Source organism: Hemibagrus wyckioides, linkage group LG11, assembly GCF_019097595.1.
Source record: "Hemibagrus wyckioides isolate EC202008001 linkage group LG11, SWU_Hwy_1.0, whole genome shotgun sequence".
NCBI classification, from domain to species: domain Eukaryota; kingdom Metazoa; phylum Chordata; class Actinopteri; order Siluriformes; family Bagridae; genus Hemibagrus; species Hemibagrus wyckioides.
Window position 1 is genome coordinate 24,297,049 of NC_080720.1, and position 16,003 is coordinate 24,313,051.

The window sequence follows — 16,003 nt, forward strand, 5'->3', positions numbered from 1 at the left end:
CAATTCTTCCGTCTTATTTCCCAAGGACCTCACGTTCCCCATGATAACATATCACAGCTCTGCAACCCCGGCATCTCCTCTTGAGCTCTGCTGGGATCTTGTGCCTGTCTCCCGGAAGAAGCATTGTTTTGGAGAGCACCAAAAGCAGGTCGCATGTGTACTTAAACACTATGCCACTCTGCTGATCCCAGCTCCCAACGTGTGAGATGGTGATGAGAACAGAGACCATCAAAACAAGTATAAAAGTGGATGTGAACCATGATGAGTGGTTTCTGAAACAAAAAAATAAAAATAATAACTGAATAAAAGACACTAGGGAGCTACACTAGGGAGCTACTGCAACAGGCTGCTGCTCTCACAGCTCCATAGTGGACCTTGTAAAGGGTAGATAAGGTTCATTTTTGTTCACCTCTAAGCCAAACACAACACTGCTTCAGGATGACAGTGTTCATGGCCAAATGTCTGCATAACAAAAATGACTTCCACTGGTGGCATCCATATGTGACAAGAATGTGACAGAACAGTTCAGCTAGAGATTACTGTCCTGGAAATTCATGTGTGGTGATATGCGTAATGCAGCACATTGTTCTGGTGTCATATGAAGAGGTTCAACTTTATACCCTGAAAGTGCTAACAATATATTTAACAAATTTCCCTGTCTTCCTGTTTCTCTCTTCATCTTTTAGGATTTGGTGAAAAGCCACCTGATGTATGCTGTACGTGAAGAAGTGGAGGTGCTGAAAGAACAAATAAAAGATCTGATTGAGAGAAATTTCCAGCTGGAGCAGGAAAACAACCTACTAAAGAACCTGGCTAGTCCTGAACAGCTAGCTCAGTTCCAGGCTCAGGTACAGAGCACCTCCCCAACCTTGGTCACTCAGTCAGCAACTCTGGGAGTTCCACCAACCTCAGAGACCCAGGGTTTGGGTCCTCCAGTATAACTACCTCCTAATAGAGTAATGGAGGACTTCTGACCTACACTCTGACCAAAATATAACAGAAGTTATTTAATACTGTGAACACTTCCAATGATGGCAGCATGATTAAGAACTATGCCACAGTTGCTGAGGCTTGAGGATATACTTTTTGTCATTTGCACATAGTAAACTTTCATTCAACATCTACACACTGCTTACTGAGAGCCAAGCCCTAGAGAGCTTTACGTGCTTCAGACAATCAATACTGAGAAAATGACTTAAAATGGACTGTAACAAAAGCCAATCATGGGGAAGGAGGATAAAGATCTTTAGTATTTGGGTCTAATGAAATGCACCTTTGCATGTTCAAAAGTCTATTTTGTTTTATTCATATCAGCAGTAAATGGGAATTGTGCAGTTGTGCATTTGTTTTTTTCCATTCATAAAATAAAAAAGGAAACGCACTTTACAGTGACTAAAATTAAGAAAATTAAAGACTTATACTATTTCATCCCAAATATAAATCTGAAATGGAGATGTGATGCATATTAGTGAGGACTAGATGAATTATCATTTTCTGCTTTTTCATTTGGGTAGTTTTCAGTCTTTAAATTTAATAGCTATGCCTTAGTGTTAAAACTTTAATCTTGTTATTTCTACCCTTTTACTTGTGTGACTCGCTTCTTAAGCAGTGCTTCAATAGAGGGATATTAGTGTTTGTCTGCTATAAACCTAGGGTTGGATGTCTACCTAGGATTAGTGAACATTTCTGAATTAATTTTGTTTCTAAAATAAATGTTGTCTTTGTTAAAATGACTGTAATATATGTAGCAGGGAAAATTTCAATAAAATGAGTTGATAATGTCACACTTTAATATACCATAGTTTGGACTGAGCACACCAGCTTTGCCACCAATATAAATAAGGAGCAGTGCAAACTGATGAAAATGTATTCTCTTTCCACAGGTTCAAAATCCTGATAAATGTAATACAAGCAGTTTGGTTGTCACAATTGTAATCACCTTAAAGTGTCAAATCTTGCCTTGAATTCCATGCATGTTCCCTGAAACAAACACATGGAAATGTGACACAATACAACTGCACTAAACAGCTGCACCTCACATTTAATAAAAAGAAAAAAAAACTTTGTAATATCTTGTAATATCTTACATGCCATTGCATTCATCACTATTCTGTGTACTATGGATACATTTTGCCCCTTTTGTTTTTTGCCCCTTTTATTCTGCACAGTAGCAACACAGCTTTTTATGTTATTGGAGAAGCTCATATACTTAAATATGTGGGAGGTATAGCTGCTGGATAGATGTTACCTGACAATCAAGAACAGGAAGTTAACAAGATTATACTTGATACTATAAATAGTTTTGTCCATCATTGTTATAAGAGGTTTATAGCATTATAACTGGCTAAGCTTAGATACAGTGTTTTATATTTGGGCACAGATTTTACTATGTGTGGAGGATAAGAATATGATCAACGAGAAACAGGTTACTGTAGAAACTCTTTCTGTGATGTCTGATATGCTTGTTGGTTGTCATCTGATCTGGGTGCTTGTGACCAGAAAATTATTTTTATCCGGTGGCTCTCTAGCTAGAAACCACGGTTTACATTGATAGACTAGGGCCAGATTCAACACAGTCCAACACAAGTATATAGTGGCTATAAAAATTCTACACACCCGTGTAAGAATGACTGTTTTTTGTATTGAAAAAAAACAAAACAAATATGAATCACCCATCTTTGATATAGCAACCACAAAAAATCAAGTGAAAATGTAAAGAAGTTTCAGTTTAGATGTAAAGAAAAAAAAACCTTTATAAACAATAACCTTGCTCAGGTATGCCTAACTGTGCTCATTTCATTCAAAAAAGACCCATAAAAAAGACTCATATCAAGACCTTGCTTCCATAACCTGTTGTAAGCCACATGATAGTCACACTGGGAAGATTTAGACAGAATGTCAAAATAAGGTCCAAATTAAGTAATGGTGTTAAACTAAAATTTTGAGAATTCTTAGAACAAACAGAAACTATTTCTATAGTGCACACAAGGAATTTGTTTCTGGCTTAAAGGTACCTACAGTAAGTGGCACAAACAATGGGGTAACAAAGAAATGCAGTAGACTAGAATGTATGAAAAACATCTATTTTTTCTTCTTTTATGTTCATGACAGCAAAATCGTAAAAAAAAAAAAAAGTTCTTATGGAGGGTGGTTAGAAAAAAAAAAAACTTCTGTCAGCATGACAAACCACAAATGTTCTGGAACAATATCATTTGGACTTTGGTCATTATGACAGTGTGAATGATGACAAACTGCATAACAACTGTCATATTGGTGGATGTGTGATGATTTAAACTTATTTTGCAGCAACAGGACTTAGGAAACAGTGAGAAGACAACAAACTCCACTTTATACCAAAATTGAGGCAAATTTGAGTCAACTCTTCCAAAACTGGACAGTTTTGCCTTAGGACAATGATCCCAAGTATATCACCAAGCATAAAAGTACCAAATAACCCATTTCTTCCTCTACATCAGGGGTGCCCAATCTTATCCGGAAAGGACTAGTGTGGATGCAGGTTTTCATTCCAACCAAGCATAAGCCACACCTGAGTCTATTAAAAGCCTAGGTCAACTGATTAAACAAGGTGGAATCAGTTTTGGCTCCTGCTCGTCTGGTCTGAAAACCTGCACCCACACTGGGCCTTTTTGGATAAAATTGGACATGCCTGCTCTTCAACATGCAAACAGTATCATTAGTTCTTTGTTGATGTAGTTAAACTACACCATTCTTTTTTTCACCCCTCCATCTCCTGCTCTGATATCTCCGCAAGCTCCCTCTCTCCACACAGGTAGAACCTTCAATGCCCAGCAGGATTGGGACAGAGCAGGGCAGGGCAGCTGGCATGATGTTTTCTGGACTAGCTTTCCCACATGGAAGTGATCTGGATCCCAGTTGTACTCATAGAACAACCTTCAAGATCCCAACCAGACTGGCTTCAAAGTGGCACATGGAAATGGTTTGCCTCCTACCCTGAAGGTTGCTCATATAATGGTAACATGGAGAGGATCGACATCTGCTTCTTGCAGACTTTACACTGGTGTCCCAAAAAGCTCAGTACTTGGTCCTCTTATTTTCTCCCTCTATACTCACTCTTTTGGTGAAGCCATATCCGTACATGGGCTCTCTTTCCACTGCTATGCTGATGACACTTGCCTTATTTGCTCCTTCTCTCCCTCAGATACCACGGCTTCTGCTTTGATCTCAGCATTTCTGGCTGACATGGATGGCAACTCCTCAGCTGAAACGCAATCCCAGCAAAGCCGAACTGCTGGTTATCCCAGGTGATTCACCCCAGGTCAGGATCTTGCAATAACCCTGGACAACTCTCTGATCTTCCCTTTGTCCATTTTTGTGCAATTTTCTGGCAGGTCTACCTCAACACAATTTGACTTCTGAAAATGATTCTACATGCAGCTGCACAGCTTGTTTTCAACCTGCCTAAATTCTCCCACACCACTCCATTGCTGCACTCTCTCCATGGCTTTCGGGAGCTGCGTGCATCCGATTCAAACCCTGATGGTTGCCTACAAAAGCCAAAAATGGACCAACAGCCTCTTACTTCAAAACTCACATCACTATTCGCTCTACACCATGCTCCCTCAGATCTTCTAGCACTGCTAGAAGGGTGGGATGTGGGGGAATGTGGTAGCTTAATGGTTAAGGTGTTGGACTGCTAATCAGAAGGTTGTGAGTTTGAATCCCAGGTCCACTAAGCCAGCCATTGCTGGGCCCCTGAGCAAGGCCCTTAACACTCAATTGCTTAGTTGTAAAAAAAAAAAAAAAAAAAAAAAAAAAAAAATCAGATAAATTGTAAGTCACTCTGGATAAGGGTGTCTGCCAAATGCCAGAAAGGTAAATGTAAATGCTCGAATGGACCCACCATCTCTCAGTGTACTTAAGTACTCACCGAGACTGTTCTCTGTTTTGGCACCCAGGTAGTGGAATTAACTTCCCCTAGATGTCCGAATAGCTGAGTCACATATACAGTCATCTGAAAAAATTAGGACACCCCATGAAAGCCTGTGTTTTTTTAACATAGCTAAACATATGGGCATTTGATCTTCATTTTAAAAATACTGAAAGATTCAAGTAATATGACTAAACAAATAAAACCCAAAGAAAAGTAATTTTTTAAATGATCTGTAAAATGTAATTTAAAAAAATCCAAATTCTTGTGAGGGAAGAAGTAAGGACACCCCCACATTTATTTGTACTTAAAATGGATAAAATGACCTACAGGTGTATCACATCATGTGCAAATTACTAGAACATTGTTACAGAGCATTTTGAAGGAGGCTTGCCTTATTCAAATCTCAGACATTAAGCTTGCTTTGCTCTTAATTGTTGAAGTGAGAGTTATCACCATCAGAAAGAAGATTGTTGTTGCTTATGGGTCTGGTAAGGGATATAAAAAGATCTCAAAAGAATTTGTGATCAGCCATTCCACTGTCCAGAAAATCATTTACAAGTGGAGAACATTTAAAACAATTGCAAACATGACCAGGTCAGGCCATCCAAGCAAATTCACCACAAGAGCAGACCACAAGATGCTTAAAGACGTCTCCAAAAACCGTAAAATATCATTATGGGACCTACAGCAAGCTTTTGCTACAGTTTATGTCAAAGTGCATAAATCTACAATCAGAAAGAGACTACACAACTTTAATTATTATGGGAGGTGTGCAAGATGGAAATCTTTGCTGTCTAAGAAAAACATGAGAGCAAGACTGAAGTTTCCCAAAGAAACTTCACAAAGGCCAAGACTTCTGGAATAATGTGCTTCGGACAGATTAGTCTAAAATTGAATTATTTGGGCACCATAACAGGGCATGTTTGGTATAAACTAAATACAGCGTTTCAGTATGTGATGCTCATACCAACTTTGAAACATGGAGGTGGAAGTGTTATGGTTTGGGGATGGTTTGCTGCAGCAGGACCTGGCTAGCTCACCATCATAGAATCCATTATGAATTCTACATTGTATCAGAAGGTGCTTAAGGAACATGTAAGACCATCTGTCAAAAAATTGAAGCTAAAGTGGAACTGAACCAATGACCCAAATCATACCAGTAAATCCACCAAGGACTGGCTGAAAAGTAAAAAATGGAGAATTCTGGAATGGCCAAGACAAAACCCAGATGTAAATCCTATTGAGATCCTGTGGGGTGATTTGAATTGGACTTTACATGCAATAAACCCCCCAAACATCACACAGCTGAAAGAATTCTGCATTGAGTAGTGGGGGAAACTAATTTCCAGTTGATGTCAGAAACTGGTAAATGGTTACAAGAAACGTCTCATTGAGGTTATTTCAGCCAATGGGGGAAACACTAGCTATTAGGGCATAGGGTGTCCAAACTTTTTCCTCAGGTGAAATACTCATTGTTGTTAAATTCTTTTGCATCACTTTCATCTACAGGTACAAATTAAAACAAGATCAGAAATTGACATGTTGACATTTCTTAATAAAGAACTGAATATTTAATGGGGTTTAAAAAAAAAAAAAAAAAAACCCCAACAGAGTTTTTAAACTAATGGTTTCCTTAGTCTGTGTCCTAGTGAACCAGTATTGATATTGATATATTCATTGATGGAGACTTCAAAGCACTTCTGTACATTGCTCTGGATAACGGCATCTGCCAAATGCCGGAAATGTATGTAAATGTGATGCCATAGGCTTTCCCTAGTAGAATAGGAAAATATAGAGTGGGAGTAAGTATACAAGCAAGTACACACCAGGGCTTAGTGGATTTATAAAATATAACCATATTTGTATCTTATATCCGTGTAACCAGACCACTTTTCATCAAAACCTGTTTCAATACAGGCAAGAGTAAATGATGGACAGCAAATCCAGCCAAATATTTTGATATCCCATGTGCATTTTTATGTTATTAAGGATGTGTGTTATATTTAGTAATGCTGGACACTCAAGCTAAAACATGACCCAATTGCTGCTACTAAAATTGGAGAGTAAAACCTTTCCATGCGGCTCATTACAATCCATAGCTGGGTATTTTGGGCAGAAAAATCTCATGCAGACCATCTCATGGCCAAGGCATACTGGCTGGACTTTTGTGGTACAGCATGTCATGAATGTCAATGTTGCTAAATCAATTTGCCATACCTAAAGCACCACTGCACAATCTGCCAATGAATGAGGTCCATTTTAAAAGAATTGTAATCTTTACTTGTGTGTGCTTTGTATGTCTTTCAGGGACAGTTTTGTGAATCTGAGAAAGAAGGACAGAGCTGAAGGAGCTTGCACATAACACGCACATGATGTGTTTTATTTTGTTTTTTCCAGTTGAGTTGAGGGAGCACGGAAAAGTGCTTTGTTAAACAATGAGAAACCTAAAGTTCACTTGTCTCTTTCCCAACCATTTTCTCACATACTGGTTCTACAATGACTTTGCAATAAAAATACTGACAAGAATAGTATGCGCATTTATTTTTTGTTATTCAGATTGTATTGCACTGTACATTAAAGTATTTGTTAATTTACTCATTTTAGATCAACATTTCTTCCATAGAAATAACCCATAATAACAATCATGAATTGTCATATTGAACCATGTATAGATAACCCACAAATAATACCAACAGTATGTACATTGATTCATTCTACATTGTATAAAGTACCTAGTTGCTTCTTGAGATGTTTCACCTCTTTCTCCATATGGAATATGTCACGGCTTAACTCTCTGTGAGTGGACAGAGCTTTGTTCAGCTGGCAGCAAAGCCGTTTCATAATGGCCTCATATGTTCTGTTATGAATCTAGACAGAAAAAAGGTTTTATCCGTACATCATTTAATCTCTATCAAGATTACTAGAAATTTTCTACAGCAATGTTTAGAAATACTTTTTTGTATCACCAATTACTTGCAGAGTTGCAACAGACACACATTATGTAAATAAAGCCATAAAACACAAAGCAAGTACAGAAAACAGATGCAATGCAACGTTGCAAATTCTCATGGTTTATCATAATTATGTTTCCTTTTTATTATTGTGTGGTTTTAATAAAATAAGTAGGTAATGTTGCAAAACATACTTTATCATTTTAATGACTTTTTATGTACTTGTATAAAAGCAACTGCATTTCATTTTATTTGTTTGATTATATTTTCTATAAGCCTTGCACATATTTTGTCAGCTTTTACCAGGTGGCACTGAGATGCAATTGTATAATTCTCCACATGGTCCTGGTGTAATGTTACTAAAGCAAAATAAGTATTTATCCTTCAGGCATGTAATCCCCAGAAAATATTTCAGTGAAAAAATGCTTTTTTTTTTTTTTTTTTTTAAATATAATAGCATTTATTGCATCTTACTTCTATATATTTTCTCAGTTGTGAGTGGTTATTCTTCTCTTTCTCCAGTAGTATCCCTTTTCTTCTTACAAGCTCTTTTATCTTCTGTATCTGGGTCTTAAAGTTGTCAATTTCTTTCTAAGAAGAACATAAAAGAACACAGACTATATGTAACAATAAACTGTATCATATAAGAAGAATAAAAAGTGTGTGTATGAATTTATATTCACTTGCCATTATTTTATGTATTTTTCACTGTCAAAATATGTTGTGCAACTCTCACCATGTAATTATCATTGTATTAAATGTAAAAAAAAGTATCAAATATTTATGAATGTTTTGCATTACTTTGCATGTAAATACCTTTCATTATACAAGTCAATAATATATTAAAAAAAAATAATTCATAAATGAGAGAGTTGAAATGGATGCAAATTTTTGTATAGCGTTTTTAACAATGGATGTTGTCTCAAAGCAGCTTCATATGGTTCCAACGCTAAAGTGTTGCTCATGTTGTGCTTAAGTGTGCTATTACTTTTCATGCTGATAAGTATTATAGTTTATTTTACATGGATTTTTAAATGTATTTTTCAAGGACTTCAGACCGCTACTGTGGGGTTTGAGACCCGCTCAGGGTTGTATTTGTATATTATTTCAGAATTTATTGCAATAGTTTAAGCAACATATCGCTTAAACAGTAATAGCTAGAAACATGGTTCCCATGCTAAAATGCTGCTTAAGTGTGCTATTACTTTTCATGCTGATAAGTATTATAGTTTATTTTATATTATTTGGTAGAGTTTATTTTGTATTATTTGTTCCTACAGCTTGAATTCTTACTCTACAGCCACATACTACCTTAAACTTTTTAACTGTGACTTTAGCTTTTAAATATTATTTGAGCATGTCTTGCAATAGTTTAAGCAACATATTCGCAATCACACTCGCATCTTCTTCTGGAAATGCAACATTCTAGTTGTAATTGTAATTAGTGTCTGTGAATAAATAGTCTGTGAGTTTCTCAACTCATGAGGTGATGCACTGACTGACTGCACCAAGGGGAAGACAAAAGAACTGCCAATGGACCTGTGTAAATAAGATAGTTGAACTTTATAATGCAGAAAATTGACATATAAAGATTATATTATATTATACATATATATAGTGTATATATACACTATATTGCCAAAAGTATTCGCTCACCTGCCTTGACTCGCATATGAACTTAAGTGACATCCCATTCCTAATCCATAGGGTTCAATATGACGTCGGTCCACCCTTTGCAGCTATAACAGCTTCAACTCTTCTGGGAAGGCTGTCCACAAGGTTTAGGAGTGTGTTTATGGGAATTTTTGACCATTCTTCCAGAAGTGCATTTGTGAGGTCACACACTAATGTTGGACGAGAAGGCCTGGCTCTCAGTCTCCGCTCTAATTCATCCCAAAGGTTTGAGGTCAGGACTCTGTGCAGGCCAGTCAAGTTCATCCACACCAGACTCTGTCATCCATGTCTTTATGGACCTTGCTTTGTGCAAGGTCCATAAAATGTTGGAAGAGGAAGGGGCCAGCTCCAAACTGTTCCCACAAAGTTCAGAGCAAGGAATTGTCCAAAATGTCTTGGTATGCTGAAGCATTCAGAGTTCCTTTCACTGGAACTAAGGAGCCAAGCCCAGCTCCTGAAAAACAACCCCACACCATAATCCCCCCTCCACCAAACTTTACACTTGGCACAATGCAGTCAGACAAGTACCGTTCTCCTGCCAACCGCCAAACCCAGACTCGTCCATCAGATTGCCAGATGGAGAAGCGCGATTCGTCACTCCAGAGAACGCGTCTCCACTGCTCTAGAGTCCAGTGGCGGCGTGCTTTACACCACTGCATCCGACACTTTGCATTGCACTTGGTGATGTATGGCTTGGATGCAGTTGCTCGGCCATGGAAACCCATTCCATGAAGCTCTCTGCACACTGTTCTTGAGCTAATCTGAAGGCCACATGAAGTTTGGAGGTCTGTAGCGATTGACTCTGCAGAAAGTTGGCGACCTCTTCGCACTATGCGCCTCAGCATCCGCTGACCCCGCTCTGTCAGTTTACGTGGCCTACCACTTCGTGGCTGAGTTGCTGTCGTTCCCAAACACGTCCACGTTCTTATAATACAGCTGACAGTTGACTGTGGAATATTTAGGAGCGAGGAAATTTCACGACTGGATTTGTTGCATAGGTGGCATCCTATCACAGTTCCACGCTGGAATTCACTGAGCTCCTGAGAGCGACCCATTCTTTCACAAATGTTTGTAAAAACAGTCTGCATGCCTAGGTGCTTGATTTTATACACCTGTGGCCATGGAAGTGATTGGAACACCTGATTCTGATTATTTGGATGGGTGAGCGAATACTTTTGGCAATATAGTGTCTCTCAACACTTTAAAATGCCAGTCAGTACTGTTCAAACTCTGATAAAGATGTGGAAAATAAGAGGTTCTGTTGATACTAAGCCACAGTCAGGTACACCAGATTTCACCCACTACTGCCAGACGAATTGTTCGGGACACAAAGAAAAACCCATAGACAACTTCGAGAGAAATACAGGTAGCTCTGGGAAAAAGCAGTGTTGTTTCAAGGAGCACAATAAGGAGGTACTTGAATACAAATGACCTGCATGGTCGAGTTGCAAGGAGAAAGCCGTTACTACACCCCTGCCACAAAAAGGCCCGCTTTTAGTACACCAGACAGCACTTAGAAAAGCCTCACAGCTTCTGGAGCAGAGTCATTTGGAGTGATGAGACCAAAATTCAACTTTATAGTCAAAGCCATAAATGTTATGGTTGGAGAGGAGTCAACAAGGCCTATGGTGAAAAGTACACCATCCCCACTGTAAAGCACGGTGGTGGATCTCATGTTTTGGGGCTGTGTAAGCTCCAGTGGCACAAGGAAGTTAGTCAAAATCAATGGAAAGATGAATGCAGCATGTTGGGAATAACATGGGGGGAATGGGGGGAATACACAATATTAAGAATTAAAAAGGTATGCAAACTTGAACAAGGATTTTCTCATTTTCTTTGTCATATTTTGTTTGATGATTGTGTCATTCTGTTATGCCTTACATATGAACTTGAGTCCTATAAGAAATAAAATAAATTTGTTTTGCCTTCTCACTCTTGTTTTCTTTATAAAATGGTACACATCTTGCAAATTCTCCCAAGGTATGCAAAGTTTTGAGCACAACTGTATATACACCGATCAAGCATAACATTATGTCCCCCGACAGGTGAAGTGAAAAACACCGATTATCTCCTCATCATGGCACCTGTTAGTGGGTGGGATATTGTAAGAAGCTACAGCCTGCCTTGTAGTGGAAAATTTTAAACTTTCTGTGATAATGTATGTACGAGGCTTGTGTACATGCAGATTGTTATGTGTGCAAAAGACTTGAAATATGCTGACAGTTGTATTTCTTTTTATAATCGTTGAAGACAATGTGTCACTTCTAAGGGGAACTAAATTGGCAGGGTAAGGAACTGAGAGGAGATCCCTGCCCAGCAAATATAGCTTGAACTTTTGAACTCATGCAACTTCTGTTAAGAGTGTATGCATAAAAGCAGCGTGAAAGAAAGGGGAAGCACCTCTCACTCGCAGATGCACTGTGTGTGTGACAGATGTCCTGCGCAGTCTTTTTATTAATAAACTTTTCTACTCTTACTATGACTTTAGTCAAGTCTCCAACTTATTTGTGTTTAACTGATTTCCACCACAGCCTCCACCCAGATTCCACTCCACAGTACACATCTGAAAATGTTTAATTCAATTCAGTTTATCTGTATGGTATTTTTCCATTGGCTTAAAGCAGCCTTATCAAACATTTAGAACACTTAATCAAATCACTTATTAGTATGGGAGTGGCAGCAAGACATCAAGGACCATCACTAAACAAAGGGTATATGTGACCGTGAGTACCATTTAGTGTCACCCAACCATTTGTGAGATAACTTGTGTAACAATACCAAGCCAAGGTGTACATGACTGATTACCATTTAAATACATCCAGCTAGACGATAGTATCACCTGGCTATTTTGGGTGATACTCAGTTCTTACACTAATTTACATTTAACGTAAAACTCATTTAAATTACACACTGGAAACACTGTATAAAATGTTTTTGACTCCGATGAACCCAAAGTACTTTATGTATTTTGTCACTGTGATGCTGCAATAAACTTCATTAAGATCTTTGATGCCCTCATCATTTTATTTTTGTTATAATATATTAGGCAGCAAGTGAACTTTTTGTCCTCAAAGTTGATGTTAGAAGCAGGAAAAATGGGCAAGCTTAAGGATTTGAGTGAGTTTGACAAGGGCCAAATTGTGATGGCTATATGACTGGATCAGAGCATCTCCAAAACTGCAGCTTTTGTGGGGTGTTCAGTATCTATCAGTATCTATCAAAAGTGGTCCAAGGAAGGAACAGGGCATGGGAGGCTGCTATGTCTGCTTCGGCAGGATGCAGGGCTTGGGAGGTCAACACATCAGCCTCTGGAGAGAGCTCTGTGTAAGAGGCTGCCCTGTCAGCCTCTGGAGGAAGACTGGTGCAAGAGGCCACCCTGTTGCCCTCTGGAGGGAGCTCTGTGTCACAGGCTACCAGGTTGGCCTCTGGGTGTGGCTCAGGAGCAAAGGAGGCTGCCAGGTTGGCCTCCAGGGGGCTCAGAGGCAGAGGAAACCCTGTCAGCCTCGCTTTAGCTGGTCGCCAATTCCACCACTCATAGCAGGCAGGGGCTTCCTATGTTTACAAGGAGCTCTGCTCAGCAGCTTGACCCTGAGGTTGAACAGGAAGAACCTCAGCCACTAAAAACTAGTTTCAGGATTCTAGCTCATAGTTGTTTCACTCCCCTGCTGCATCGATGTTAGTGCAAAGTGTTGTCATGGGCCACAGAGCGGCACAGTTACATGGACAAAAGTTCAAGTGAGATTTATTTAAGTCCAGATAAACAAATCTTACTCTTACACAGACACAGCTTGGTAACTTCATAGACTTGTAGTGTATTGTCATATTGGCTTTAAAAATACTCCAATTTCCATTTAATCAGTCAAAGATCAACTGGGAGGCTCCTGATTTGTATAAAGAGTTTGAAAGTTTGTGGAGACACGCAACATTTGTCTTAAACAGCCTGCGATCGGACCTAAGCACAAAGCATCATGCAAACTGGCTAGCAGCAAACAAGGCCAGGAAATCTACAAGATGCTGAGCTGGGCCAAAGGTGAGAAATTACCCATCTAAATTTCTGGACAAAAAATTGCCAACCATATACAGCCAAAAAAGAATAAGATGAGAAGGAAATAAGAAGAAAGTGAGTAATTTCATGTTTAATAGCTATCATAGCTGTATGTGCATAACATGGTTATGTTGAGTTATCTTTTGCTGAGGAGGAGAGATACAATGTATTTTCATGTTGGCAATGCCTTTTAAAAATACTCCACCGTCCATAGCTTCTTCTCCTGTTGTATGTACACACTCCATTACTGACGTAAAAGAGATGATCATAGCTCAGCACTAAGAGGAAAGCACTGTTTCAGACTTACAGGACACAAGAGAATGAAGCATATGAAACAAAGACACATTGATACATAAACAACACAATGTGTACATAAGTGCTGCAGGCTGCTATGTATGCTTTGGAGCTTGGCTTGCCTTGCTAGAGGGATTCCTGACACTGAGGTATAAAAAAATATTTATTTTAAACTGACCTGTATAATTTAATAAGCTAGCAAGATGGTTTCCTGTGACTGGTACTTTTAAACATCCTTCTCAATGTCATCATTCTTCGTGAATTAGCAGTAGGCCTACCCCAGGTTCTGAACAGAGTTGGTCACTGTAATTGTACTGTATTTTATAGCAGATTTGATAGTATCATTAAATATTATATTATGATGATATTCAAATATCAAATTCCTTTCAAATACTGTGTAAAAGCCTGAGGTTTGAATCCCTAGTGCAATGTTTCAGAATAACTCAACAACTTCAAGATATATGCACTAAATTAATTGTTAATTAATTAAAATTTGGCCTTTCTTGTACATCAGTGATCCATGAAAATTATGTTACTGTACCTGAGCCTGTTGTAAAGCATTCCCCTCTGGATTCTGAAAGTTCATCTTCAATTCATCTATATGCTCCTTTTGTCTCTTCACCTCTTCCCTTTTTTCCATCAACTCCATATGAATAGTTGCTTGGATCTCCAGTGCAGCAAGTGACATTTTGTAGCTCTCCATTTTATTATGGTAACTGTTGTACCAAGCCAGCAAGAAACGTGAGTTCTCTAATTGTTCTTCTATGCTGTAGCTGAGTTTCAAGATTTCCATCTGGATCACTTGTGTCTCTGTTTGCTGTCTCTCATTTTGCCTGTTTACCTGTTCAGTCACATTTGTGATGCCACTGAATTGTTGCTCCTTCAGTTTAATGTTACTGGAAACAGTATCATAACTCTTTACTATCTTTGATAGTGTATCCTGCAGAGTTGTGAAAAACCTATGTAAGATAAGGACATGGTTGCACTGGCCACAACATTTTACACACATGATTTAGGGTATATAAAAGAAACTTACACTTATATATAAGTTTTGGGACAACCCTCAAAATCATTGAATTCAGGTGCTGTTTTTCAGGGGTTGGGCTTGGCCCCTTAGTTTCAGTGAAAGGAACTCTTAATGCTTCAGCATACAAAGACATTCTGGACAATTTCATGCAACCAACTCTTGACGTTAACCTGATAGAACACCTTTGGGATGAATTAAGGCAGAAACTGCGAGCCAGACCTTCTTGCCAAGCAACAGTGCCTGACCACACAAATGCGCTTCTAGAGGAATGGTTAAAAATTCCCATAAACACACCCCTAAATCTTGTGGAAAGCCTTCACAGAAGAGTTAAAGCTGTTATAGCTGCAAAGGGTGGGTCGACTCCATATTAAATTCATGTGCATGTGAAGGCAGACATCTTAGTTTTGGAATGGCTCAGTCTCGCTCTAATTCATCCCAAAGGTATTCTATCAGGTTGAGGTCAGGACCGTGCAGGTCAGTCAAGTTCCTCCACTCAGTCTCTTTATGGACCTTGCATTGTGCACTGGTATGCAGTCACGTTGGAACAGGAAGGGGCCATCCCCAAACTACCAACAAAGTTCGCTGAAGCATTAAGAGTTATTTTTACTGGAACTAAAAGCCTAACCCCTGAAAAATAACACCTGAATTCAATGATTTGGAGGGGTGTGCTAAAACTTTTGGCAATATAGTGTATTAAGACAGGAAGGGATAAAAATACTTGTAATTTGTGCATTTGAAAAGACTGCTCAGTATACATATTTGTATAGTGCTGTGCAAAAGTTATAGGCAGGTGAGAAAAAAAGTGAGAATGATTTAAACCTTACCTGTTTTGGTTTTAAATTATACTGTTTAATTTTCTCTTTTTCCTCAATATTGCTTTTGTTTTTCTAAATTTTTTACTTTCCTATCACAGTTAATTTTTTTCAGGAGGCACTTTTTGTTAACAGCACTGGTTAAGTGTATCCCAGGAGCCAGGGTGCCAGTCATAGCAGGTATCTTAGAATCTTAGATAGCTTATTTGGATCTGTGGGTCCTAGGCAAGCGTAGGTTCTCAAAAGTAGTTTTCCATTTTGGAAATTAGCATAAAAATTTGATCTTAG

The 16,003-nt window shown here is 38.6% G+C and overlaps 2 protein-coding genes across 8 annotated transcripts in view; one reads left to right on the top strand and one right to left on the bottom strand.

The window, feature by feature from the left end:
* The window catches only part of LOC131361567 (TSC22 domain family protein 1-like), a 38,581-nt gene extending 30,269 nt beyond the window's left edge, over positions 1 to 8,312 (top strand). For 2 of the 7 annotated variants that reach the window (XM_058402806.1, XM_058402807.1), the window contains one exon: positions 687 to 825. Coding sequence is in view for 5 of the 7 variants with exons in the window: in XM_058402802.1 (XP_058258785.1) it covers positions 687 to 848; positions 3,791 to 3,976 (348 nt within the window). In the remaining 2 variants the exon portion in view is untranslated. Of the gene's footprint in view, positions 1 to 686 lie in introns of all 7 variants that reach the window. The other 5 variants (XM_058402801.1, XM_058402805.1, XM_058402804.1 and 2 more) reach the window with 4 other exon arrangements.
* On the bottom strand, positions 7,622 to 14,885 carry LOC131361479 (coiled-coil domain-containing protein 122). The gene is made up of 3 exons (XM_058402575.1): positions 14,418 to 14,885; positions 8,338 to 8,454; positions 7,622 to 7,780 (listed from the first exon to the last, which is right to left on the bottom strand). The coding sequence occupies exons 1-3, from the start codon at positions 14,883 to 14,885 to the stop codon at positions 7,622 to 7,624; spliced, it is 744 nt and encodes a 247-aa protein (XP_058258558.1).
* Positions 14,886 to 16,003: the final 1,118 nt, after the last annotated feature.

Excerpts from the sequence above, each read along its gene's own strand:
- LOC131361479 (XM_058402575.1), bottom strand. The coding sequence starts at position 14,885 with ATGTGTGTAAAATGTTGTGGCCAGTGCAACCATGTCCTTATCTTACAT. Across the intron at positions 8,455-14,417 it reads ATGCTTTACAACAGGCTCAG|AAAGAAATTGACAACTTTAA; the intron begins GTACAGTAACAT and ends TGTTCTTCTTAG. Across the intron at positions 7,781-8,337 it reads AACTGAGAAAATATATAGAA|ATTCATAACAGAACATATGA; the intron begins GTAAGATGCAAT and ends TTTTCTGTCTAG.